This window comes from Lepisosteus oculatus, chromosome 9 (genome assembly GCF_040954835.1).
Source record: "Lepisosteus oculatus isolate fLepOcu1 chromosome 9, fLepOcu1.hap2, whole genome shotgun sequence".
Taxonomy (NCBI): Eukaryota; Metazoa; Chordata; class Actinopteri; order Semionotiformes; family Lepisosteidae; genus Lepisosteus; species Lepisosteus oculatus.
Genome location: NC_090704.1, coordinates 14,024,309 through 14,052,282, shown reverse-complemented (window position 1 = coordinate 14,052,282; position 27,974 = coordinate 14,024,309). Strand labels below are relative to the sequence as shown.

At 38.8% G+C, this 27,974-nt stretch overlaps 1 protein-coding gene across 1 annotated transcript in view; it reads left to right on the top strand.

The window, feature by feature from the left end:
* cachd1 (cache domain containing 1) overlaps positions 1–27,974 on the top strand; it is a 75,157-nt gene that overhangs the window by 39,952 nt on the left and 7,231 nt on the right. The window contains exons 3-24 of the mRNA XM_006634920.3: positions 1,698–1,846; positions 6,692–6,798; positions 9,936–10,062; positions 11,241–11,385; positions 12,068–12,284; positions 12,982–13,131; positions 14,186–14,419; positions 14,542–14,691; positions 15,581–15,704; positions 16,346–16,463; positions 17,223–17,391; positions 18,802–18,944; positions 19,708–19,889; positions 20,350–20,460; positions 21,902–22,024; positions 22,972–23,071; positions 23,186–23,302; positions 24,583–24,743; positions 25,177–25,263; positions 25,657–25,773; positions 26,178–26,329; positions 27,106–27,267. Of these exons, the coding sequence (XP_006634983.1) occupies positions 1,698–1,846; positions 6,692–6,798; positions 9,936–10,062; positions 11,241–11,385; positions 12,068–12,284; positions 12,982–13,131; positions 14,186–14,419; positions 14,542–14,691; positions 15,581–15,704; positions 16,346–16,463; positions 17,223–17,391; positions 18,802–18,944; positions 19,708–19,889; positions 20,350–20,460; positions 21,902–22,024; positions 22,972–23,071; positions 23,186–23,302; positions 24,583–24,743; positions 25,177–25,263; positions 25,657–25,773; positions 26,178–26,329; positions 27,106–27,267 (3,145 nt within the window). The remainder of the gene's footprint in view (positions 1–1,697; positions 1,847–6,691; positions 6,799–9,935; positions 10,063–11,240; positions 11,386–12,067; positions 12,285–12,981; positions 13,132–14,185; positions 14,420–14,541; positions 14,692–15,580; positions 15,705–16,345; positions 16,464–17,222; positions 17,392–18,801; positions 18,945–19,707; positions 19,890–20,349; positions 20,461–21,901; positions 22,025–22,971; positions 23,072–23,185; positions 23,303–24,582; positions 24,744–25,176; positions 25,264–25,656; positions 25,774–26,177; positions 26,330–27,105; positions 27,268–27,974) is intronic.

Genomic DNA, 27,974 nt, shown 5'->3' with positions numbered 1-27,974 from the left:
GAGTCGCTGTGCCATGAAAAGTGAGTTTTACCAGCTTTCAAGTGCCTGTGACATTTCTGAAGGTTAACCTTGTTAGAGCAGCTGGAGTAAGGTGACCAGCTCAATGTCACAGCGATATGGACAGCATTCAGTGGGGAAGTAATCTGACAATTTGGATCAATGGAAAGTGGTGGACTAACTGTGAGCAGTTGCTGGGGTGGTGACAGAATTGCTTTTCATTAAGATTCCGGTCTCCTCTGTTGGCAAGCAGAGATCCTGATGTTGCTGATCCTGATCCTGAGGTGCTATGTCCAACCTTTCATACAGACACCGCAGATTATTCTCCTGCTGTACAACACACTTGGGGAGAAAGCTGACCAAATGACATAGTTTTGGTATTGTGTGTTATAGGTCTTAATTTGAAAAAAAAACGGGACTAGTTCAGGTATGGGTAGACAAGTGGTTCACTTTGTGCAGGTAACCGTTTTAATCAAACTAAGATCAGGGTTTGAATAAACACCAGAGAATCATGAGTCTCTTAAGGGCAATAGTTACCCATTCCTGCTGTTAAATATTTATTTACTTTGCTACCTAGTGGGTTTTCAGATACTAATAAGTATGAAGACATCTGCTGTTTCCAGTCATCTCCCTGGCGTTCATCTGCTGCTGTATATAAGAAATAACCAGGAAGTCAGGGAGAAAAGACAATCTAAAGAATGTTCTTGGCTCTTCACTTCATACACATTGTAAATGGCAGGTAATGAGGAAAGGAAAGACCATTGCTTTGGTTTGATGACTATTCACCATAATCCAATGCCTTAACATGTGGCTGGGTTTAAGCTGGTTGTGGTTTAAACACGCTGCACTGTGTTGAGTTTTTAAAACTGAGCTTGAAGGTGCCTAGGTTATTAATGAGTCCACAGGGAATATGTTATTGAATAAATCAGTTTCACTTAAACAGCCATGGCCATTCAGTTTGGGCTTCCCTTTGGGATCCTGTAATTGAACTACATGTCTGAAATTGAAGCTATTGAGGCTTGAGCAGTGCGCTTTTTTTCATTGTCATTTGCGAACTCTATTTGCCTTTGTGAAGCTGCCTCAAATTATGATGAAGTGTGAAGCCAATGACAATGCAGAGGGAAATTTGTCAGCGTTTGAAGTCAGGACTTGTTTTCCCTAAGACATGTGATGTTGATGAATTTTATTTTAAAGCTTTTGTTGGCTTCCTTTCTGAAGGGCCGTTCTGAAAGCCATGGAAACAGAGAATGGTTTTATATCACTGGATACATTTTGCTTGGCTCAAGATGAAATTAGGAAAAATACAGCTTTGAATACCACAGTATGTGGATCCTGTAGGAACAGCTTACATCCCTTCCTAAATTTATTTGAGCTTTGGACATTCGGCTGCTACAAATGCTGCAATCTCCCAACTTCTGACTTATTTAAATATATTAATTCATTTATTTGCACTGTCCTGTTTAACCGATGTCAAAGATAAAAATAAAATGCAAACATGCAACTATGTCTTTGTGGTTCTTTGTTCTAAGACTGCAAACTATAACAGTTTTTCTGTATTCTGCCTGGTGTCATGCATCATTGACATGTCTCTGTTCTCTGTGTTTTAGCGTGAAGTGTGACTTTAGAAAGAACACAAGATGCCTCATGGCAACTGGTATTGAATCACTGCAGGTGACCTGTGTGTGTTTTTTGCATTGCAGCTGGCCAAAAAGATCCGGGAGAAGTTTAACCGGTACTTGGATGTGGTGAACAGGAACAAGCAGGTTGTGGAAGCATCATACACTGCCCACCTGACATCCCCTTTGACAGCCATTCAAGACTGCTGCACCATTCCCCCCTCAATGATGGAGTGAGTTTACTGCCCAACCATTCATTAACACAGGGATGCATAGTTTCAGTTATGCTCTATCTGGGCCTTTAATAGGCTCAGTGATGTGATTACGGACACCAGTTTTACTCCATGAGCCTGCTCTTTAATTGTTGGTCACGTAAGATAAAACTCTTCTGGACTGGAGCTCTATATGCTAATGCCTGGAAATGTATTCAAGTTTCTAGGGGGCATTATTAGTTAGTAAAGACACAGTTTACCGTTATTTCACTTTCGTAATCCTGAAGAAGAATGCCTGTGAATAATGCAATTACATTGGCGGATAAAAATAAAATGTAATTGGTGATGCGTGTTTAATTGTTGCATAATTTGAGAAACTGTTTGAGAAATTTGAGAAGGTGAAATCGGCTGTTTACATAATGAGGCTGTAGAAGTGGCTGATTTTGGAAAAGACAAAAATTGATGCTGCCGGTATAAACTGAATTACAACAAGAACAGATCCTTGTTATTAAATTGCATATATGGCATATTATATTTTTAATTACGTTTTATGATTCTTTTGAAGGAGAACCTATGAAATGCATAGGGTGAACAAAAGACCTCATGTTGTCTTTTAAAAACTAGATATAGACTAAAGTATTCCTACTTTGCCACTAATTATTTTGAACAAAGGTGATAAAAATATTTTTTCTTTTTACACTTTATACTATGTGCACACTGCACTGTGCAGTCACTGATCTGTATGGGTAATTTATCTCGAATGGAAAACAGGGCATTGAGCATAACAATTACCTCTCCATGGCAGTGACATCCTTATCATAGCTAGTAGAACTTCGGTCCTTGTAAGCCTCAAAATACAGCATCTGTTTTCAAAAGTCAGCACATGGATGGAGTTCACTTGGGACTCCCAACCACAAGGTGTACTTTTAACCTTATCTTCACATATCCACATTGCGGTTTCTTACTCATGCTTAATTGCATTTTGATTGCATTATCTCTAACCTCAGACACAGAATGATTTATCACAATCCTCAGGCACCTTTCTTCACAGAACCACAACTTATTCAGCATGTGTAGTATGACTCTCCCATTTGACCTAAAAGCTAATTTGATTTGATCTGATGCTTATGAAACCCAGCCCAGGATTTTATTCTGACGGATCCTGGTATTATTCTGCAACAAAGCAAGAAAAGATGGGGGGGGTTGGTAGGGAATGGCTGGAGGAATGAGGTGGGGGAAACAATCAATAGTATACAGATCTTCATGTTGTGACTTTCTTCTAATAAGCGTTTTGAGATGATCTTTTCCAGGAAAAGAAAGTAATTAAAAAAGATTGATATTTAAAAGGTAGTCTGGTGACAAATATCTTTTCCATTGTCAAAATCATGAGAGCCAAAATGAATCTTGTTGAGTATTTTGGAGGGGAGGGTGCCAAATAGGTATTTTCCTGTAATGCAGTTTACTACTTTTTCATTTAAGGATATGATTCATGCTGTTTTACACAAATTAGGCCTTCTGAAGGACTGCAGCTTTGTACTTTTCTGTAGAGAGCTATTTTGCGATGTGGGAACACATAACTACTCTTGTTTTCAGGTGAGGCAGTGCAAACAATTGACAATATTGAAACCCCACTGGTAGGAGTATAGCTCATACCACTGCAGGTCACAGCAGGAGCAGCTGTCAGAATTCTCTGCTCTTGTTTTGACTTGGTGAGCGTGCTTTTCAGTGTGTGATTGTCTTGAAATATTCAACAAGCATGGCTTTTTGAGGTTCTCACAGCAGACTTGTGGCTTGTGTTGTTTTGTCTCATAGAGCTCTTAGCCCAGTAAAGAATTTGTATTTTTTGGTGGTGCTGGGATTTAAATAGAGGCAACATATGGTATGCTTTTAATGCTTTTATTATTTTCTGTTGCACACGCATGTATCAGGAGACAACAGTCAAGAGTTGGAACAGGGCATGAAGAAGCTAATTGTAAACAAGCCTTCTCTGTTCTGTACTCCTGTGGTTTTGAGTCTTAGAGGCAACAGATACCACTGCTTTGTGTATTATGGCCAGTGGCATGGTTGAGCGTGAGTAAGATGTTATGCATGCTATAGGATGTCATATTCTTAATTTACTTCCTAATGTTCGTCTGAGGTCAGTTTTCTGTGGACCCAGCCAATGATAATGAGCAACAGAATGCTTTAATCATTACTACTGTGTACTTCTTTTATTTAGTTAAGTTGCTTAGCCTTGAGATGCTTTAACAGGCAAAGATATGTGCCTACACATTTGTGTGAGTTATGTGAACCACATACAAACAGTTTGAGCCTTGCTTACCAGCAGCTATTGGAAAGTTAATCTCACAGCTCTTTGTTTTGAAAATGCAGCAATATAGCTGTCAGGTGATTAACCAATAGTATGACTCTCCAAACTGTTCTTTGAGTAAATTATGATCTTTTCTTCACGCTGTGTGAGAGGAAGTATCCTAGTTGCTTCCTGTGCTCGAAAGTAAATTCCATTTTAGGTTTAATCGAAAATCTTGGTGTTGAAATAAGCCCTGTTCTGTTTAGTTCTTGTTGTAAAAAATGAATACCTTCAAAGGCTCATACAGACTGATAACTACAGTTGGTGTTTTTATTTGTACTGCAAGGGTTAACGAAGATGATAGTTAAGCATTTTATAGAAAAGACTAACAATCTCTGATACTCTTAGTTCAATCTCCACTGAGCTTTCTGTTTGCTGTTTAAATAACATTAATTGGTTCTATCAGATACAAATGAATTGTCATCCCAATTCACTTACTGTGGAATGAGCATGTTCTCTCCACCTAAAGAAAAAGAACCACTACATTAGCTTTTGGACAGATACATATCCCTTGGAAGTAAATTTCTTACAGGCAGTTATTTATAGATAATTCTGCTTAAGCTTTCATAATTTTTATTAATTCAAAATGAAGAAATAATGATTGTGATTTATAGTTTAGTTTTTCTTTTTCCACTAGCTAGAGCTACTATAAAATATTTTTGCCCAGGAAAGAAACTGTCGTATTGTAGCTTTCCTATACAGCAGCATACCGAACTGAAAAATGTAACATTTTAAATATGGTACTGTTTATTTTTCTTTGTTTATAAGAACCTGTCACAACAAAAATTCCCAGCTTCAGCTTCAAAAGCCCCAAGAAACTGGAAAATAAAAATGCAGAGAAAACAAAAAGTATCCAGAGATGATTTTGTTGAAGATGCTACACGTACTTCAAGCCTATAAAGTAAAGACGGCTTCAGGGAGTGTTATTTTTTATTTTAGGTTTCTTTTTTGCTCGACTGAGCTTGTTTTTCAAGAGCTTGATTTACATGGTGAATCCAAATCAACGCGAAAAAAAAACCCGCTTGAAGGGATTTTTTTGATGTAAAATTCAAAGAGCTTGCAAATGTATTTTTTATCTTCCACATTTCCTTAGCCCCCACGTGTAAACCGTGTTGAAGGAGAATAATAATGACTGGAGCCTGATGGGAATTAAATGTCTGAAGTTCAAAGCGTTTTGTACATCAGAGCGGCCGTCAATCAAGCAAGCATCTCGCCGGCGAGCGCGGGGAGAGAAGCTCTCTGTGGGGACGAGATCAAAGTGGGAGACGTGGTGCTTGCTGCTCCCTCGAGACGCTCTTTCGATCAGCTATTCATTAAAGAGAACCGAGGCAGCCTGGAAACAATGCCGCGATGTGACTTCTCTCGAAAAACTGACTTTCCGCCAGCCATTTATCTGGAGCACTCGGAGCGGTCGAGTCCGAGTGCAATCCGATATTCTCTGTCCCGTGGTCAAGGTTGGAAGCCTTGAGGATTTTTTTGGGGGGGAGGGGAGAGGGGTTCGAGGAGGTGGAAGAAGGGGAACGGAGTTTCAATTAGCAAGTGCATAAGGGGGGCGGTGGGTTGAGCACGGCAACATCTATAAGTGGCTGTCCAGGGAAACGTTTAAACATTTCTCTCTAATTTAGGTTATTACTTCCATATGAGAAGAAAATATTTTCTGCTTTCCCTTTGATTTTCCAGATCAGGTTTTCCTCAACTTAGCCTTCCCTGAATTTGGAAGAGGTTCTAGTTCTAACCAGGTCATGTTCTGTGAAGATACTGTGGCATGTGGACACTGTTATGAAGATCTGGTCTGGTGTGACCCAGAAGACATCTGGTGTTAAAATGTTGGTTCTTGTTCATTTCACGGAATTCATGCAAAAGCATAATAGATATGGTCCAGTTCCATGTTATCTCCCATATGTAGTTTCATTCTCCAGTATTGGAGATCTATTTCTATAATAATAATAAACTTTATTTTATATAGCACTTTAAAGGTGGCTTCTCAAAGCGCTTTACAGGATGAAAAGGTATTTTCATCAAGATTTCTAATTCAAAAGTGCTTCTTCTCAGTAACTGCATTATTCAAAGATTCTTTTCCTCGTAAATTTGTGATGTAATTAATCATGAGGTTTGTAAATGCAACCAGATGCTGCAAAGTCCCAGAACAATATTGGAATGAGGGCTGTACATCACCCACAGAGGGCACTGTTCTCTGTTGTACATTACACAAACAGAATGCAAGGTCTGACCACAAATATTGTTAAAAAGCAGACCTCCCGAGACCCGAGAGAAGAAACAAATGTAACCTGTCAAACATCTATCTTGGAAATCTAAAAAAAAATTGACAATCTACATATTTACTAATGTTTTAATTTTCAAAAAAAGTTTGCCAAGATCCCCCCCACGGTTTAACAGGGCGAACTATGCCAACTTCAAGCCTTCTGACAATTTCTTGTACTAATGTTAATTGTTTTTGGGACAGGTAATAGTGCCATGGTAATAGTGCCATGTTCAAATAATGCTTTTTTTGTTTTCAGTTTTGATGGGAATTTCAACACGAATGTCTCCAAAACCATCAGCTGTGACAGGCTTTCTACCACAGTGAACAGCCGAGCATTCAACCCCGGACGGGACCTCAACTCAGGTGAGGGCCCTGTCTTGTTGTGTCCCAAGCTCCGTACCACCACAGTACAGGCTGTGTAGCAGACGTGACTACATGTGCGACAACATCGTGGCAACACGCTTTGCAGGACTGGTTATTCCTTTAAAATTAGTTATTTTTCAATAAAGGCTTCGATATTATTAAAAAGAGGTAGGCCAATGCTGCTAAATGTGTAATAAAACATTGTCCCCTTGAGTTTTGCAATTGTGCACTTATTGTGCATTCTAAGCCATTTTTTGTTTTGTAGTAAAAACAATGTAAAGATCTTTGATATTTGATTTGATTTCCTTCCTTTAGACATTCAGATGTTCTCTGTCTTTCAGTGTGCATTTTTTTATAATGTATTCAGGAACCACTTCCTACGCACTATAAATTGCAAAGTTGAACTTTAAGCCATAAACCAGGCTTCTACTGTATGCGCTTCCAGAGATATTACATCTTACCAGGCGGAAATTGACTCTTCTCCCAGATGGAAAGGGTTAAAAACTGTGAGACATTTGTCTTCTTCATTTTGCCACCAAGTATTTTTTTTCTAGAAAAAGTTTAAAATAAAACACCCCCTACCTTTCCTATAATTTCTAACGGAGGTCAACTTTTGCCTTGTTTAAACAATAAGTGATATTCAGCAGAATAGATGCTTAATATTCTTGCCTTGACATCCCTCTTCTGGTGTAACCAAGAGGCCCACATTAGAACTGGAAGCCTCATTCCTCCCATTTTCCTCAGTTATCTTTCTCAATTGCTGAGTTGTAACATAAACTTTACACAGACTGGCCCATTCTCTGTGTTTATTTCCTTAAGATCTGCTCTGCTCCAGGCACTTGGCTATTGTATATAATTTGTCATGAAGGCCCAAGTGAGGAACTAACTCATAATGGTGAAAGACAAAGTGCAGCTGACAAGAGGGCAAAACAGGAAAGAAAGCAATGAATGGAGGTTGAAGACAAATCTGCCAACTTTAGTCTCTACAGTTTAGTCTTAAATTCTTCAGTGTTGCTATAGGTCTTGTATTTAGGGCCAGAGAATGTGTTTTTTTCCTCTCTTCCTGATCAACACCCCAAAATCTTTCTTCGTATGCACATAGTAGGATTTTCAGTTTTGCTTTCTCTGTGTGGCATGAGCAAGAGTCTTCTGGTGTTAACAGAATGACTTTTGCCCATATTTGTAAGTAATGTAAGTAAATATAATTCATCTTGAGAGGAATTCATTCATCTTAACAGTTTATCAGCAGAACAGTAGTACCCAGGCATTTGGACTTAAATATTAATATCCAAGTTATGCAATGGATAAAAATGTCTAATTTAGACTGTTTTTTATATTTGTGGTCAAATTCTACACTCTTTGTATCTATGATGAAATTTTGCCTGATTCACAGAAGAGTTGGAGAGATTTTTTTTCCCATTGCTTTTCTGTTTTACTTTCCCATTGCTTTGCTTTCCTGTTCATCCACATAAAATTATCTTTGGATAAGAGTTGTGACTCTGCATTTTACAGATGAGCTACATCTGTTAGGTTTTCTGTTATATGGCACAGGTCTATGTAGATGTCTTTACAGAAAACGTTTTCTTTTAAAATCTCAGTGGTGTGAGGAGCCGGACATTATGCTGTGCGTAAGAGTTCAGTAAGCTCTTCGTGTAGTTGTTTGTAAAAAGCTGATAATTTGAACTTGTTAACACAGACTGAGGCAGGACTTCAGGGCTGAATTATCCACAGTTGAAAAAAGGATACATTCTAGTGCTGTATCTGTCTTAATGCTGTGGTTGTTGTTCTTTCATTCTGCTGTGAATTAAGGAAGTGTGCATTTTGGGAATTGTGATCTTATCCTAGCAGTGAGTCCCTGAAAAGATAAACCTTGTTTGTTTTTCTTGGCTTTATTTTGGAGTTGTTTGTTTGACTTTGTTTCTGGGTCATCTGAGCCATTTGTCCATAATCTCTCCTTTGTGCTTTGCAGCAGCAAAACTACTTTGACTCCATCTTAAGGATGAAAAACGTGCCATCTAATATTCAGATGCATGCTTTTCAAACACATCTGTGCATCTACAGAGCATAATATGTGCTAGGTCTGACATTATTCACATTTGCAATGTAGTGTTGAAAGGAAAATTTGTAATTAATTTTTAAAAAGCTTTTCTGTTTTAATCAAACAGCAGCCCTTTCAAGACACCCCAGAGACTAAATAAAGCCTTTCAAATGGAAAATGATATGCATAGGAAGAGCTGCCATGGATTGTCTGAGTGCTGTCTGACTTTTCAATGCAGTTTTAAGTCCCATTAAGTTGGTCTCAAGCACCACATACCTCTGAATCTTCCAGCTGTAAGCCATTCCTTTCCTAACAAACTCCAGCTGCTCCCACTGCTTCTGCAGGATTACAGATCCACTTGAACTCGGCTGTCCTCCGATTGTGTTCAAGCTCTTATATTTACAGTGGATAATAGTGTCTTTTAATATATGGAGGTGCATTTTATGAGTTGGACAATTTTAAACCTATAACGCTTGAGGTTCCAAAGGGCAAACTATTCCACAGCTTACATTACACTGTGAAAATGTGCATAGGCACAACACAAACTGCTTTGTACTTTTAATTAAGCCTTACATACTGGAACATTTCATTTCTGTTTCAAAAACATTTTTAGTTTTTAAATTTGGGTGGTTAAGAACACTTATATGTGCTGCATATAAAACAGCCAGAACTTTTACTGGACACTAAACTGAATGCCTTATTTTTTACAGCAGCTTCTAGTCTGCTTTAAATGTTTTTCTTTTGATATTCAGGATATCATGTTAATCCGTATTCATAGTATCCATCATTTTTGTGATTAGGGAGTCTATTGCTTTGCTGCTTGTTCTGGTAGAACTTGTTGGTTTAATTTGCCTGCTGTTTTGAATAGTTTGCTTGATCAGAACCCTAGTCTTTGACTGTGCCAGGTTCCTCCTATGTGATGTCATAGTGTTCAAGTGCAATATATTTTAAAAACGACAAAGATGAACTTGCTTCAGATGAATCTCAGTATTTATTTTAGCAATGGGTGAAGCTGAGTTTTGATTTACTGTTCCTGTAAACAAAGTATGTCCTTTTCAAAAAAGAGCATCCTATTCATCTGTACTATTTTGTCTTTCAGTTCTGGCTGACAACCTCAAATCCAACCCAGGGATTAAGTGGCAGTACTTTAGCTCAGAAGAAGGCATTTTCACTGTGTTTCCTGCCCACAAGTTCCACTGCAAGGGTACCTACGAGCATCGCAGCAGGTATGCAGTTTGTTTTCTGTCACCTCCTTAAGATTTTTAACATGCAACACTTTTAGGGTTTGTGTACAGAAGCATGGGAAATGTAGCTGGCATATTTCTTCAGAATGTGCTGAAACATGTGCTGTGTTGTATTCTAATGACATGCCCTCCATTTCCTGTAGGACAAATAAAACTGTGAAAGTAATGGTTGTACAGTATCATGTATTTTGCAAAACCTTGGCTGTACTATAAAGACAAAAGGCCTCTTTTTCTTTTAATCTGTTTTTTTTATTTTAAAATGTTTGAACTTGCATTACTTATTAGTGAAGCTCAGACTGGTGTTTTGGAGTGCTTAAATGTTGCCCTCCCATGTCATTGAGCTATTTCTAAGGAATCATTTCTGTGCTGTGCAAAAGAGTCTTAAATAAAAACGCCCTCCTTTTCTCATTGGCGACACCAGTGATTATAGGCTCTGGACAGGAAGGCAGACAGGGAGGAAAATCCTTCTTGAGACTTTTGTCTTCTGTGTGGTTCAGTGTGGCCTCTTTACAATTCTGCCCTTTTCTGTTGAAGATTTAAAAAAGGAAATGATCAGCTGTAGATGTTCAAGTGTTACAGAGAGAAACATGCTTCCACTCTAGGTCAATGTTACAATTAAATCTGACTATACAGTAAGACACTGTTTATTCTTTAGCAAGCAGTGCTTTTTAGCTGAGAATGCTGTTGAAGCATATGCATACATGTGAAGGTGTGTTAAAGTCCCAACGTAGGCTCTAGAGCAAGAATTATATCTGTTTTCATACTGCATGTGTGGCAAAATGCATGCATTTAGAATATTCTAAATGTGCTATAATGATTCACAAAATGGGAATATTGCAACTAAATAAAAATAAATCTAAATAATATACATGTAGATCCATCTGCAAACACTGCAAAAAAGGACAGTTAACTAAATGTGTTTGGCACAGTCCCAGAGTGTCACACAGCTGCTGTAAGAGGAAGATCTGATATTAATCGTGGATTGGTAAATTTTGCAACTGTGAATCGATTTAACAGACTGCCTCAGATGAAATGGCAATGGAATGTCCTTGACCAACTTGTAGTGGGCAGGAAAAAAATTAAATGTCTTTGTGTGCATTATTTCTTTTATTTACGGGGCATGTTTAACCTACATGTGTTGCTTCTTTCTTTTCTTTCAGGCCTGTATATGTGTCAGCTGTGCGCCCACAGTCCAAACACATCGTTGTCATTATTGATCATGGGGCTTCAGTCACAGACACTCAACTTCAAATTGCTAAAGATGCTGCACTAATCATTTTAAACTCCATCGACGAGCATGACAAGGTTTTTATTCTTTCAGTTTTTTGGCAGAATTACTATGTTAGGTTTTTTTAAACATCTGAGAGAGTTGTTTCTCTTGTTATCACTTGTATTTGTTGTCCTTTTTCTGCATGGCATGAGTGATTGTCCTGTAATAAATCATTCTCCTTGAATTTGTGGCTATCATGCCAACAGTTTATTCTGAACCTAATTGTTAAGCGTAACTACCTATTCTCTGCGAGATTGTGGTTTACAGTACAAATATTCAGTAGATATGATATTCAAACACCTGTAAAATAACCCACTCCACAGATGTGTACAGTGAAAATTATGCTCTGTTTTGGCTCAACTGAACCTTTTCATTATCTTTAAACATAATAAAAAGGGGTCTTATGAGCAGAAACTAAACACAACCTGTTTTGCATGACTATTCGTTTTTATAAGTTTAATTTCTCTTTCCAAAACCTTTGGGAGTTTGCTAAGTAGTCACCAATACACCACTAGGACTCAACCCAGTTCCTTTTCAAGACACTACACCAGTGAAATCATGTCTTCTTTTTACAGTGAATTTAAGAACACCAGCTCAATGGTCATGAGTTGCACTGAATATTTGATTGGTTTCTTTACTGAAGGTTATTAATTAAGAATAGCTTAATAAGCATTCACAAATTCATTATGCATCTGTTTTGTGTACTTTTATTTCTAGATCTCTGTACTAACAGTGGCAGACACTGTACGGGCATGTTCTCTTGACCAGTGCTACAAGACATTTCTTTCTCCGGCCACCAGTGAGACCAAGAGAAAAATGGCCTCATTTGTGAACAACATCAAGGCTTCAGACAGTTCTACCCAGCATGCCATGGGTTTCAAGAAGGCTTTTCAGCTGATCAGGAACACTTGCAATGTAACCAGGCAACAAACAAGTAAGATGTTACACGACTGAATCTTTGTGAATATTATAGTTAAAGTTCTTTATTTTCAGTGTACATTTTTAATTATACCCATTTAAAATAGCCAATTCCGTTCCTCAGAAAAACACTCCTTCAAGCAGAGTTACAGATAATACTGATCACCAGTCCCATAGGGTTATTTTCTGTTTTTACAAATTCAGCCAGATTTATGTTTTTAAACAGAATGTAGATATGTATAGGGAATAGTAATAACAAGCACAGTTTTTTAAAAAGCATTATAGTTATTAAAGCATCATCCTCAACTCAGTGCAAAGAATACTTTTTACTTTACTGGTAAGTGCAGTGAAGGCAAAGTGACTTGATAATTGCCATTAAATGTGAAATTGTCTGTTGGATTAAAAACCAAAGAGCGCAACTAACAATCGTGTCAAAAAAGAATTATGGTAAAAAAGAGAAGTACTTCAATTTGTACTTCAAGGTTTCATCTCCAGTCCTATTCTTAACATGGACAACATGAAGATATAGATCCTTGTCAGATTAGTGTATGTGCCCACAGGTGACACTGAGATTGGCTTTTCTGCAGTGATTATCCCTATGAATTAAACAACACATGAGTGCAGCACACCAGTTCATGTGGCCCCTGTATTTAGCCACATTTGTGTGGACATGCTAAGGCGGTCGTGGGCTAAAGTGTTTTTCTTCTCTGCAGACACAGATATGGTGATAATCTACCTCTCATCAGGAACAACATCCAGAGATTCCTCCGAAGATGAAAAAAAGGCCACCCTCAGTGTAGTGAAGGAGGAGAACGGCTATCTCAACAATTCTGTCATGATCCTGACCTATGCTCTCATGAATGGTAAGGTGTTGCCATATAGTGATGATTTGGGGCGTTTGTCCAGTTTAATTTACACCAAGGCACAAGGTTTGCGTAATAAAGTTCTGATCATGAGTTAAACAGTCTGGTTGAACTCATATATCTTTGTGCTGTGGTATTCCTAGTGTTTCCTTCAAGATATCGGAACAGCAGTTAAGGTGAAACTGATAATGAAAACAGACGGTCAGGTCCACTTAATAGTACTTATCTGTGTGACACATTGTATTAGTTGGAAATTATTTTGATATTCCAAATCATTTATGAAGTATAATAAGTGCAAAAAATGTATGAACTTATTTAAAACTAAAAACTGAGATTGCATGATGATTTTTGAAGTTAGAACTTGGTACTCCCTACAGCTCCTATCTGGTACTTAGATTTTTTTTTATTTTGTCTGTATTATTTGTTCCAAGTTCCTTTTTTTGTACCTCTGTTGTGTTGCATTCAGCCCACTTATATCCTGGCCTAATATCTGCATGATACCTCTTTGTCATCTGTTCAGATAAATTACTTTTCAATATGAAATTAGGATGAGGAACACTGAACCAGAAAAAAGAGCAGCCGCATCAAAGCTGTCTGTTTAATTTATTAAAGGATGTGGAGGCCCTTGTTATAAGAGCGTTACCCTTGAAAAAGCTGAAGTTTAAATGATCAGAATGAATTTGCATCCCGTTTCAAGTGTTTATTCCTCTGTCCATTCTAAACAGCTGAAAGGAATGCGTGACTTGCAAATAACCTGTGGGCAGTTCATCTGAAATTTAAAACACTTTAATAAAATTAAAATATGCTGAAAATGTTTAAAAGCATGGTTTTTAAAATGTTTCCTAGACTTAAGACAGGAGGGAGTTCCAAAAGTAACAGAAAAGCTATAAGCTTTGGTAATATATGGCCATATCTGGTTACTATTACAAGGTATGCCTTTCATATAAAAGTCAGAACAAGGGTAGCTGTTTATGTAAAACTAAAGTGTCTGTATTGGATTCGCCTTGAGACAGATAATTTTATTAGTTCCTACCATTTGCTTTTTTTTCTGTAGAGGGTGTGACAGGACTAAAGGAGCTGGCTTTTCTGCGAGACCTCGCGGAGCAGAACTCGGTGAAGTATGGTGTTCCAGACCGCACTGATCTCCCTGTCGTCAAGGGCAGCATGATGGTCCTGAACCAGCTGAGCAACCTGGAGACCACTGTGGGACGCTTCTACATCAACCTACCCAACCGGATGATCGACATGGCTGTCTTCAGCCTTCCATATGCAGACCAGATGGGAGACGGTGTGTTGCTTAGAAATGGAAGAAAAACTTACCCGGCTTTTATAAAAGAGGGTCTTGGGGGACTTTTTTGTGACTGGGAGTTCTGGAAAGTTTGATTCATGTGTTTTTCTTTCTCGCTTCAGGCTTCATTATGACAGTAAGCCGACCATGCTACTTTGGCAACTTGCTACTGGGAATTGTGGGAGTTGATGTAAATCTGGCCTACATACTGGAAGATGTAACCTACTACCAGGACTCGATGGCATCTTACACCTTTCTCATAGACAACAAAGGTTGGTTTTTCAAATAGAGCAAAGCCTTGGTATTGTGGACTGTAACTGGAGACTTTATTATTCTGTTGCTGGGTGCTAATGAATAGGTTGCATTTAAGAAGTGTGATCTGAGAGGCTTGTCTAGCTTGACTAAATAGGAATCCACAAACCTGAAAGAACAAACTGGAGGAAAATCTTTTCCATAACAAAATATCTGAGCACCAGAACCTACATCAGGTTTTCACAGCTCAACAGGATTAAAATAATTAGCAGGACACAGCAATAATATACCGTGTTTCATGTCACTAAAAAGTATTGGCACAGAGGCTAAGTCAAAGCTTACAATACTCTGAAGCAATGTGACTTTTAAAATGTTATATTTTCCAACTTGTTTTTTTCCTCACTATTAAAGATTTAAAAACCCAAAAGGTTTCATAATCTCTGGGTACACATGAAAGAAATGTGCTGGGTTTTTTTTTAGCTAAAATGGCTTTAAACTTCGTTGTAGGTTTTATTAAAAACTAGACCACCCCCTCTCCTTTCAAGAAAAAAAAATCTCAAAACCTTATGAAAAAGCCAAAACAAGATAATGAGGGACACATCTGTTTTCTGCTGCTGTGAATTTGAAGAAGGTAATTTTTAAGCAAATTACCTTATTAAAATAAGTGCTTTCTTTTAAAGAGAGGCCTCTGTTTTTAGGATATATTTAAAAACTGCTGCTGTGTATTTCAGTCACTGTCCTTCACAGGGTGCAGATCTGGCACTATTCCAGACAGGCCTTCTTTTGTGCTGTAGAAGCAGCAATATAGAGGAGGACAGGAGCTTCACAGGCCACTTCAGGAACATTAGCAGCTTGCCAGACTCCCCTACAGACAGGACCACCCTGACTGCTCTTTGCTGTTTTTTCCAGGCTATACTCTCATGCACCCATCACTCACAAGACCTTACTTGATGACTGAACCCCCTCTCCACACTGACATCATCCACTATGAGAATATTCCTGGCTTCGAGCTGGTACGGCAGAACATTCTCAGGTAGGCAGAGATAATCATAATCCCATCAAGCTGCAACTGTGTCCCGTGCCAATCGAGGTAATATTATTTGTGCTGTGTTCAGCTTACTGCAGATGTGCAGATGTTTATACAGTAAGGAAAATGAAAGACATAGATTTACAGCTCCATCTTGCGATTAGCTCATGAGCTCCGATCCAAAGGGGCACAGTACCTCAGGCAGCCTGAGATGGAATCAGCTGATAACTAAGGGTGAAGGGGGCTTTTGAACACATAAATCAGCTGGAGTCATACTGTGCTTTCTTTTGTAAGAGGTCTTGCTTTTGAAGAACTCTCGGTATATACCAGAAGCCTACTGGTTCATTGGCATTGGAACCTGTCCTGGTTTCTGTCCTGTTAAGCATACTGAGAGTTTAACACTCCTCTCAGGGTGGGCTAGTTTAGTTCAGCAATGCCAGTAGCCTTTTTACACAAGATATGACATCTATTCAGGTATTGTGGTTTGGTCAAAGATACTGTTGCAAGCTATATCTATTACAGCTGTCTGCAGTGGGTTTTTGAACCCATCATTCTCTGGTAATGACTCAGACTCTTAACTACATCTCTATGCTGCCCCGCGAATCTGTGGAGATGAGTATTAAAAGTTTTTGTTGTTTTCTTTTTAGCCTCCCTCTTGGCAGCCAGATCATTGAAGTGCCAATTAATTCCTCACTGTCATGGCACATGAACAGACTCCGTGACACCAACAGAGATGCTTACAACGTGAGCTATGCCTGGAAATTGGTATGCTACCAGTGCATATTATAACAATGCTTAGGAATTCTGGTTTTGCAATGTTTTTCCTTAAATTAATGGAGTGCTTTGTGATTTTCATGAATAGAATGCATTTTTAGAAGGATATTCTGCTCTCTTGATATTTAGAATTGGTATTTTTCTTCTTGTGTTGCGCTGGGTACTTAAAATAGTATTTTAATTGGGGGTTTAACTCATTAACCACACTAAGAATTAGAATCTTAGCTTATTTCTCTTATGATTACACGTGTCAGCAAAAAAAAATACAAGCCATTGCCTTTGTTAGGATTCTGTGTTTTGTTTCCCACTTTTTTGTCTTTACCAACTGTCCTGGCTCTGCTTTCCAGTCTGGATTTCTCAGAAACATGAATGTTTAAGTCACAGATAATGCAATTGGTTCAGCAGGAAGACCCAAATTCCCTGAAAAGGCTACACTGCTTAGTCAGTGTAGAAAAGACTTGAAAAGAGTTCACTCTATTTACTGTTGTGCTTTTGTAATCAATAAATGAATACAACCTGTTTAGAAGACTGAATGTGACCTTTGATGCGTTTAGAATCCAAAATGACATAACAGGTTCAGAAATAAAGAATGTCCCTGGGTGGACAAGACTCTATTTTTAGAAAGATCCATAGTCTGATTATATAACATTCTTTTGCCTTATATTTCTTATCTGGGTATTAGTGGTGACTTATTGATCCAAAGGCTGCCTCTGGCTTGGCCTGTCTTACAAAGTGTGTCCTCTTTTCTAGGTCCAGGACACATCCTTCATCCTGTGCATTGTGTACGTGCAGCCGGAGATCCCTGTGAAACAGCTGAAGAACCTCAACACTGTGCCCAGCAGCAAGCTGCTGTACCACCGTCTAGACCTGCTGGGGCAGCCCAGCTCCTGCCTTCATTTCAAGCAGCTGGCAACAGTTGGTATGGGCCGGACCAAGCATCACAGCATGACTCCTGCTGCCATGTTTGTTTCTCAGGATAATCGAGCCCATTTTATGAAGAATTACAACAGAACCCTGCATCCTGTGGCTTTGTCATGCGGTGACTTAATCTGACAAAACACTGACTCTGCAGTTTTTTTAGTATTAATCGTGTCTCTATATATGTGGAATGACATGAAAGTGGGCACCCAGTGACTGCTTATGGTTTTTGACATGAACTCTGCTTAAATAGGCGAATAGTTCCAGGAAATGGGTGGCATACTAAATGTTCACGGTTGTGCAGAAGTCTGAAGGTATATGTTGTTTTCTCTTTATTTGCTTAGCAGATGCCCTGCAATGCATGTGTTCATGAGTGAGATTAAACTAAGCTTGCCATTTAACTATTTTTAATTCATATCTATCAGAATTTAAAAGAAAACATGGTCAGAACAGCTGAAGGTAAACTATACACAAGCAGCCAAAGTGTAGGGTTCAAGTTGTAGCTATGAAGTTAAAAGGTTCCTTTTTACCACAAAAAAAACAGCTCAAATATAATTATTTAGCTTAATACTGGCTAAAACCTCAGTAGAATATCACCCTTCTGCACAAAGAAGGAAAAGAGCTGAGTAATATTGCTCAGTTCAGCCTAAGTGTGATATCTGAAGCATAATCAGGTACAGAGAAATTTATTAAGTTTCAGTTACATCAATGTTTGTGAAATGGTGAACAGTCATTTCAAACAACATTTCTTGAGAGGAAACACTAAAGCTTGGAGGAGGTTCAGTTCCATTGATGTTATATTGACTATATAAATTGTAATCCACCTTGTTGTCCCTACAGCAAGACCAGTAAGTGATATAAAGCATCTGTTAAAATTAGAACTTATTTATAAAAGAAAGGGGAGGGAGTCCTGTTGTACATGGAATGATAGGCTTAAAAGTTTGGAGAAAGCAAAAGTAAAAAAGAATGGCAATAGCTGAGATGATCTTTGGAAGGTCTTCGAAGAAGCATGGAACACCATTCCTCAAGCAATTATAATAAAATTAGACAGTGTCCCTCAAAGAATTGAAATGTGTTGAAGGAATAGGGTGCAAATACTCACTATTAGTTTACAGTATATTGTGTGCAAATTAGAATGTTTTTTTTATTATATCTTATTGTAGAGGAAACGTCTAAGACTTTACACTTTCAGCAACATTCTCAATCGCCAGAAAAGACCCGCTGTAGGTATCTGAAAGTACCATGATGACATTTGTTACATGTCACTAAAGCTTAAAATAAAGTGTCTGGTTTACTCTACTAGTTAAAGAACAGTGCTCCCTTGAATTAATGTGGGATTTTAAATCCTAGCTTTTATGTTCTTACATGAATGTTTTTTTTTCTTGTCCTCTCCCCCCTCCCCCCATAACAGAAAGTCCCACAGTGATGCTGTCAGCTGGGAGCTTCTCTTCGCCATATGAACACCTGAGCCAGCCTGAGACCAAGCGCATGGTGGAGCACTATACTGCCTACCTCAGTGACAACACCCGTCTCATCGCCAACCCAGGGCTGAAAGTATGACCAGTATTGATGCCCTTCCACCAGCATAATCTCAATGCACTTATTTCTATTAAAACTAATACTTGGGAGCACAGTGAAGGCCTTCCTATTGGTAAAAGAAGATCTGAGTACAAAGTGTTAAATTCACTTGATATCCAAAATTCTGGATATCTTCCAAACTGCCTGTGAGGATCCCTTTAGTATCATCACCTGTGAGACATGACATTTCCACTGCTTTTTTCAAAATAACACTTGACCTAACCGTTCACTGTGACATGACATAAACTGTATTTTTTCAGTCCCTTCTTGGAGAGAGCAATTGCGCTTTTGATGAAAAGAAAATTATCTTCTTGCTGTTTGGACTTGATTTTGCAAATGTAGTTTAATTTACTTTGAAATCTGTAGTCTCTTTAAAAAAACAACAACACTATACGCCCTACCTGTTGGTATTAATCCTCAGAAAGTTCAGTTGACATTTGCAGCTTTGATGAATCAAAGTTTTGCGTCTCCTACAGCAAGCATTAACAGGACCCACTTGAGTCCTGAACTGTCAGGGCAAAGGAATACAGCAGATATTTTTAATTTGTGCTGTTTTTAAGTGAATAAAAGCATTTAAGAAACATTTGTTTTAAGACTCAACAACTAGGTCCTCATTTAGAAGCAGTTTTGGCAGCTTAATACATTCTTTGCCAATACTTAAAGAAAGCCAGGCTGCAGATTAGTATCTTCTCATGCAAGTCTTAAAGGAACCCTGCTATGTGTTCTTATTGTCTTCCAGTCCTCTGTCAGAAATGAAGTAATGGCTACCAGTCACGTAACCGATGAATGGATGACACAAATGGAAATGAGTAGCCTGAACTGTTACATTGTGCGTCGTTACATAGCAACGCCCAATGGGGTGCTGCGGATTTATCCCGGCTCTCTCATGGATAAAGCATTTGATCCCACCAGAAGACAATGGTAAGTTTTAGGGTGCACTTTGAAATGATTCCAAACTCCCATAGCACTGCTGTTTCCAGACTCCAAAGCAGCTCTCCATTATAGTGTGCCTTATTTTGGGAGGCAGTAAGGCTGAAGCTGTGTCTGTGTCTGTATATATATGTTTATAGTGACCGTTAATACAAACAATAGAGCAAAAGTGGCAACAGAATCTATTTTTCTGATATACAAGGCATTATATTGTGTGTGTGTGTTTATAATAGCAGTTTTAACAGCAAACCAAAAACATTTACATTCTTAATAAATCAATTTAGAGAAACAATCATGCATTCATTGGAACTCATTTTGTGTCGCATGGTTTATGTTTGGTAATAGTAATGGTCTGATCATTTTCAGTATCAAATGAAAAGCTATTACTATTTGAAACGTATAATTGTTTACGTATAATATATATATATAATATACCTTGCTGTTTTCACAGGTACCTGCATGCTGTGGCCAATCCAGGCCTGATAACTTTCACTGGGCCCTACCTGGATGTAGGCGGGGCAGGATATGTGGTCACAATCAGTCACACCATTCACACCTCCAGGTAGTGTCAGGAATGCTTGCAGTGGAAAATCAGTTAGTGCCTTCAGCTGTGTTAAAAGCACTGCATAGCAGTGGATTTGGGATCATCTAGTCACAGGGCAGTAAGATCACTTTATTGGCCATATACAATTTCTTGTATTAGGGATTTGTCTTGACGCATACCCCAGCTTGCTCTCCATGAGACATATAGACAGGGAGAGAAGCTTGGGGGTAGAGCGCAGGGTCAGCCATTTATACAGCGTCCTTGGAGCAGTTGGGGTTAAGGCCTTGCTCATGGGGCTCAACGGAGTAGGGTTCCATCTTCCGGCTGCGGGATATGAACTGGCAACCTTCCAGCCACAGACGCAGATCCTTATCCATAGAGCCACAATAGCTACAATTTGCGATCTATGTGCTGAAACACAAACGCATCACAAAACAAGGCAGAAATAAGTGATTAAAATATGGACATTGTGGAGTTGTTTTTTTCCTTGATTTGATCAGGACTTAAAAACAATTGCCATAAAAAGCGGCAGCTGAAATATTTTGATTTTTAACCAGATAGCATTAATACTTTCCCCCTAACATCTCCAATTAATTGTGAACAATTATATATAATGTATTAAATAATTTATATAACCTTAGAAATATTATGAATATTTTTGTCTACATTGAATGGCTTTGATGTTATACTTTGAGATACCAGTCACAGTTTGACATTTGAATACTGATTGAGAATTTAATGTAACAAAAACAAATCTGACTCGGAAAAGTGTTGCAAATTAAAATATTGGAGTATCACAACTTTACACATTAACATGAATGAGGTTGAGCTCAAAGTGTTGTAGACTGCTAACAACACATTGTGTTTGCAGAACTCTGCTATCATTCTTAATATTTTGATAGGGTGTTTCAGTAGCCTTTTGTGTTTTGTCAACTGTTTTAAACATAGTTAGCGAACCACTTCACCTTTAACAGATTTGAAGTTATGCCATTTTAAACACAGTAGTAAATGTATATCTTGACTTCGATAAAGATTTTTTTTAAAGACTTGGCTCATATACGCTTTTGTATTTATCAAGCCACTGTAAAATAAAAGGTATTCTGCATTACGTTTTTGTAAACGAGCAGTAGAGAAAGGCGTTGTCTTGCTCACTGAAATATCATTTGAACTGTAAGTAAGGTATTCACCTTCTGAGAATATACAGTGGATATTCCATGAGCAATAGAAATGCCCTGCATGTGTTGCCAGACCACTGTGAACTCGGTTACTAGAGGGCTTTATATAAAACAGCAAGAGCATTTTTACTGTTATATTTGAATAACTTTTCATCATGCATTTAAAATGCTAGAATGCATCAAGACTACGTTTCATTATGGATACCTTGCAAAAATATGTTGAAGCAGGATATGCTTGGAGCTTCTGTATTGATTAACTTGCTGTTATCTTTGTCCCCCATCAGCTCCCAGATGGCCCCTGGTTACGCAGTGGCAGTGATGGGCATCGACTTTACTCTCCGATACTTCTATAAGGTCCTCCTAGACCTGCTACCTATCTGCAACCAGGATAAGGGCAACAAAATTCGGTAAATACCAGGATAATGGAGGCCCCTGGCTTTCAAGAAAAGAGAAGGAATTTGTTGTTCCGCCTGAAAGGGTTACTTAGGGATTCCCCACTGAGGCTGTTTGAAACTTTTCAATGTGGCTAATCTGATTTGGTAAATTTTGAACAGTGAATTAAAAATTCTCCCATGTCCTTAAAACCTTTTCATGGATGAACCTGCGGGTTTGTCCCCTACAGCTCTCTGCCCAGTGTGAAAGCCAGTGCAATAGTGACCTGCTCGAAAAAGAGAAAGAAGAAAGGCGTAAGCTGATTGTAATTGCATTCCAGCAACATCCTATTAGAAGATGCTTTGGCAAGCATGTTCGTGTGGGACACAGAAGCAGTTCGATTGAAACAAAAATTGTCATATACTTTTTACCAAAAGTAAAAGTATATCTTGGCTTTGATAAGATTTGTTATGGACTTGGCTCAGTTGTGATTTTGTATTTATCAAGCCAATGTAAAATAAAAGATATTCTGCATTATTTTCTCTTAAACTAGCAGTAGAGAAAGGCATTCTTTATCATAGTTTGTCTTGCTCACTGCATTATCACTTAAATTATGAGTGTGGTATTCACCTTCTGCAAGGAATGTGCTTTAGTACACTTCAAATGGACAGGGAATGTTCCATGAGCAGTACAAATGTCCTGCATGAGCTGTCAGACCACTGTGTACTCTGAAGTGTAAACTCTGAATTGGAAATTGAAAATAATGGATTGCTAGCTTAAAAGAAAGAAATTCTTCATTCTTCAGGAAAAATCCTTATTCTTTCAGTTTGCTTCTGCTTTTCACAAATTTGCCATTTGAATTCACAAACTTAAGTTGGTTTGCTAGTACCAAATTTAAGACAATATAAAGCAATTTGTGTCATTTGAATCATAAAAAACAGTAATTGGCTGTTGATCACAAAAGGAGATTTCCCTGTTTCAGGTGTTTCATCATGGAGGACAGGGGATACCTGGTGGCACACCCCACCCTTATTGACCCCAAAGGCCATGCTCCTGCTGAACAGCAACACATCACCCACAAGGTAGGGGGTCTGTAGTCTAGCAGTGCTTTCACCTGCACTTTTTGCACTCTGCTTGAACCTCTTGGTAAAAGAGGTGAACATCCTCTTGAGGATTTCTCATTTTTAATACCACAGGAGCCCCTGGTTGCGAATGACATCCTCAACCATCCCAATTTTGTGAAGAAGAATCTGTGCAACAGCTTCAGTGACAGGACAGTGCAGCGTTTCTACAAATTCAACACCAGCATAGTAGTAAGTGTGAGAACACGCGTATTAAACTGGTGTGGCTGTGTATTGTTCTTTTGCTGTTGTTCTGCCAAAACACAAGAGAAGCTGTAAATGAGGAAGCACTTTTCTTTTTCAAAAGGCAAGCCTTTTTTTCCTCAGTGTAATAGCCCCATCAAGCTGACAAAAATGAAACTGCAGCACTGTTTTCAAACTGGGCCGAGTCTGTAATGAATGTGGCGTTTGAACTCCCCCCTGAATCTGGACTAGACTGATAGCGGGCAGTATCAAACATCCATTTCTCACCTGACCTAGCGTCCGATTCCCATGATACACAAACAAGAAAGCCATTGATGGGAAGATGTCCTTTTTGTTGGAAACATGCACACAAGAAATCGACCAAATTACACATTACCATTAAAGCTAATAAGATAAAATGACTTTATCATTACTTAATTAAAATGACTACTTAATTAAAATGTACAACCGTAACTAACCTGTTAGGAAAAAACATAGTTGTAGGTGGTCAATATGTAGAAAGATATGGGGTATTGCTTTTTTGGAATTAAAGTATTTGCTGAGAAGAGGTGGTTAAGCAATGATTTGCAAACAAGGCTGATAAATAATTACAGTTGCAATTTCACAACTAGGTCTGTTTCTCATTGTGTTGCAAAAAGCAACCATAATTCTAGCACTTGTAACAAATGTGTAGAAGCAATTTGATTCCTCAGACTTGTTTGGTTACTAGTTGCTAGTATTTCACTGGGGGTTTCCATGATCAGACCAGCCTAAAGATCTTTTTTTAATTCAGCTAGTGAAGCCATTTCTCCTCTCCATCTGATGTGCTTATTTAATGGGGCTTCTTAATGGCAGCCACGTGAATGCAGGTGCTGAACTTTGGAGGTGAAAGAATGGGGTACCCTTCTCTGTGTGTATATATACTGTATGCTCTGAATTTTTGCTTTCGAGCAGGAGTGCAGTTTTAATGTAGTTTTATTTTTTTGTTAACATTTCCTCATGCTCTTTACTCTTTTTTGAAAGATATCGTAGAGATTTTTTTTCTAGGTGACCCATACACGGGATTTTTCGAATGCCGTTTTCTGCTTAGTTTTTTTCCTCTGGGCATTCAGAGGAGCCATGCTTCCCCTGACAATGCTGCCATGAAAGAGACAGGGAACTATGTGGGAGGATTGTATTTCAGTACTAGCAGCGAAGCTGAGGAGAACCTGTGTTTCAGGCTGAAGGTTTTGGTTTTAGAGATCAGCGTCATGTTCCCAATACTCAGTGGGATGCTTGTTTTCCCCCAGGGTGATCTCACAAACCTGGTGCATGGGAGCCACTGTTCAAAGTACCGCCTCACCCGGATCCCTGGGACTAATGCCTTCGCCGGGATTGTGAATGAGACCTGTGACTCTCTGGCCTTCTGTGCCTGTAGCACCGTGGACAGGCTCTGTCTCAACTGCCACAGGTTAGCAGCTTGTATTGGGGTATTTCTGTCAGGAGGTTGACGTTTCTCTCCTCCGGGGTACTTCTGATAATGGTGGTGAATTATTGTTTGCTTGCGTAAAAAGAAAGTAACACTAGATTCTTTTGAGTTTATTTTTATGGTATTTACATACTTGGTAGAAGGATGTTTTGCTGAGAAAAATGTAAGAAAGGAGGCTATTGTTTTCCACTGTGGGCTTTCCTGCTTACCTAATTGTAGTTTATGAGACCACAGAGTAATTGATATATGTATTATATGTACCTTTTGAGCTTTTACTGTAGGAAAGAAGATATTTAGATACATTTTAGACAGACTGAAGCTGGTTTCTTTGTCCTTCTGGAGAAGTGAATTGACAGATTTAAAAGTGTAAACCAGGAGGTTAACATTAACTTCGTTAAACTGTGTGGCCCTCAAGGATGGAACAGAATGAGTGCGAGTGTCCCTGTGAGTGCCCCCTGGAGGTGAACGAGTGTACTGGCAACCTCACAAATGCAGAGAACCGGTAAGGCCCTGTTTTTTTATTTTAGAAGACTGATTTAAATGATATACTATTCAGCTGGCTTTTGACAGAGCTTGTCAGTGGATCTTTTGTGAGTGAAACATTGTCAATCATGGATTGTATGTGGGATAATTGCTGTTGCTTTTCATTTCTCACAGTTCTTTGTCATATTTATGAGATGCAAGGCTGTTTATGTTGTCAGGAACAGCATTGTGCATTTTGTCTGAATATTTTAAAATGCCAAGCATCTTTTTCCGGTCATTAAATGTGGTCTGAGATGAGAAATGTTCATAACGTTTCTTGGTCATATATTTTGCTTAAAAATTGTTGTGCCTTATTCGGCTTCTTGCGTTTCTCTGTAAGATTTCATCTGAAATGTCCCTTATCTGTACACAGGAATCCAAGCTGTGAAGTTCACCTGGAACCCCTAACGCTCACTGTCATTGACACTAGTCTACAGGACACTCTGCCACAATGTATCAACACCAGATGCAGCCAGAGATACACTAGCAGGTACAGTATTTTTTTGGCAATCACATAGTCCTACTGTCATAAATGGAGCGGTGTTTCATTGAGGACCCCAGGGGACTTGACTAAAAAATGGCAACTGAATGTGCATCTCTTTATGCTTGTCTTAAATGTACATCAATTAGTGTATGTTTCATGGTCCTAACCTGAGTACTGTAAAAATCAACATAGTTCAAGAAATTCAAATAGGTAGCTTCATCAGCATGCATAGGCTGCCAAGGAACAGGTAAAGGTTTATTCAGTGATGAAAAGGAAAGAGACGCAACTTTGAGTAAATTAAAAAACATTTGTTTCAGTTCTGTTATTCTCGTGTGAAAATGTCCCATGTCTAATGCGCCATGTGAAAACTGTAGATCTAGTACCCATTTAAAAAGATTCTCTTCTTGCAGTGATTGCTTTGGTGTGCTGGATTGTGAGTGGTGTATGGTGGACAGTGATGGGAAGACTCACTTGGACAAGCCCTACTGTGCCCTGCAGAAGGAATGTTTTGGGGGCATTGTGGGTGCCAAGAGCCCTTATGTTGATGGCATGGGACACTTAGGTGAGAATTTGTCCAAGGGAAAGAAAAAGTGAAAAATAGCATATTCCACCTTTGCACATAATCCGTTTCAGTTGAGGTTTATAACTATAAATATTGCAAACGTTTGTCTTTTTTTGGAATTTCAGTTTCTGTACAGGTTTAGGTCAGTGGTTTCCATTATTAGTTTTAGAGAGCTGAATGAGACAAAGCATAACCACTAAAGCTTTTGTTTTAACAGCTTTGCATGACTCACAATTGAGGTGGTAGTGCAGCTTTTAAAAGTTTTTTTTAACACACCCAAACTTGAAACACTTTGTGGATGTGAAGCTTTTGAAAGGGGTTGTTATCAGGCTCTATAATAAATTATATTCTCCTTAAAAAAATAATTTTAAATAAAGATGCATCACCACTGTGATAAGGTGCTTAAGTATACTTTCTTTTAAATGATGTAATCAAAGTACTTCATTAATTCTGTAGAGATTGCTCTTCATCTTATGGTGAAAATCCCATTCAGATCACAGCACCCCTTTAATAAAAATTACTAATGTAACTGGTACTGTATTGCACTGATAATGCTCCATTAAAGACAAACTAGCAGCAATAAAGGGAGACTAGTAGTAGTACTACAGCAGACCTAAGTATAAAAGAAAAATGACCATCAATTGTAGGGATCAGTCAGATCCAGGAGAGAGCCATGTGCTGTTGCAGACATTGTATGACTCAGCTTAGATTCCAGCAAATCTAGCCTTTAATTTTCTTGGAGATGTGTGTAATGCGTGACTGTGGTTCTGATGCAGATGATGAGGTGACCCCGCTGAATATGATTAAGAGTGCTCCGGTTGGGCCAGTAGCCGGAGGCATTATGGGCTGTATCATGGTACTGGTGCTGGCAGTGTACGCTTACCGACATCAAATTCACCGTCGGAGTCACCAGCACATGTCTCCTCTCGCAGCTCAAGGTAAGGCAGAGCAATCCAGCATGCACACTAAATTAGACTGGATTCAAACTGGAATAAGACTGGTTTGATCATTTTGGTGGCTCCCCTTTCAAGGCGACGTCACTTGTTAGAACCAGGGTAACATCGGTAGCCTGCTATGTCTGGGATTCCTCCAGGCAGAAGCATGCAGTTCCACTGACATCCCAGGCAACTGCAGGCATGCCCTGACATCAGTTTAGCACTGCAGAGCTCGCAGTCTGTCAGATGATTGACTGACTGAATAGGTGGAGCACTTTGAAAAAGCATTCTTCCCTTGTGGTACAGGAGATTTTGCTTTTGAGCCACAAAAAAATATAACCATAAGCAATTCCAAATTTGTCAGCTACAAAATGGTGTTCATTTTGTAGCTGCCAAATTTGGAATTGCTTATGTTTTTTTTTATCAATAATGTTCTGCTATTGTACGATTGTACTTCCCCAGCACTCCTGCTGATTTCCCATTAGGCAACGTAGGCACAGTGCCTGGGTCCTCTGACCTGAATTTTTAGGGCCTACGAAGGCAGGGAAACACTGGTGACAAAAAACTAGCTGAGACAACATGCTTGCGATCGACTCTTAAGTGCTCCAAATTAATAATCATGCGCCATCTAGCGGCTGTTCTAGAAACTGGAAGTATCAAAGTGATGGTCGCTTGACTCGCTCCATCAATCACGAGGTTTAGCATTAGAA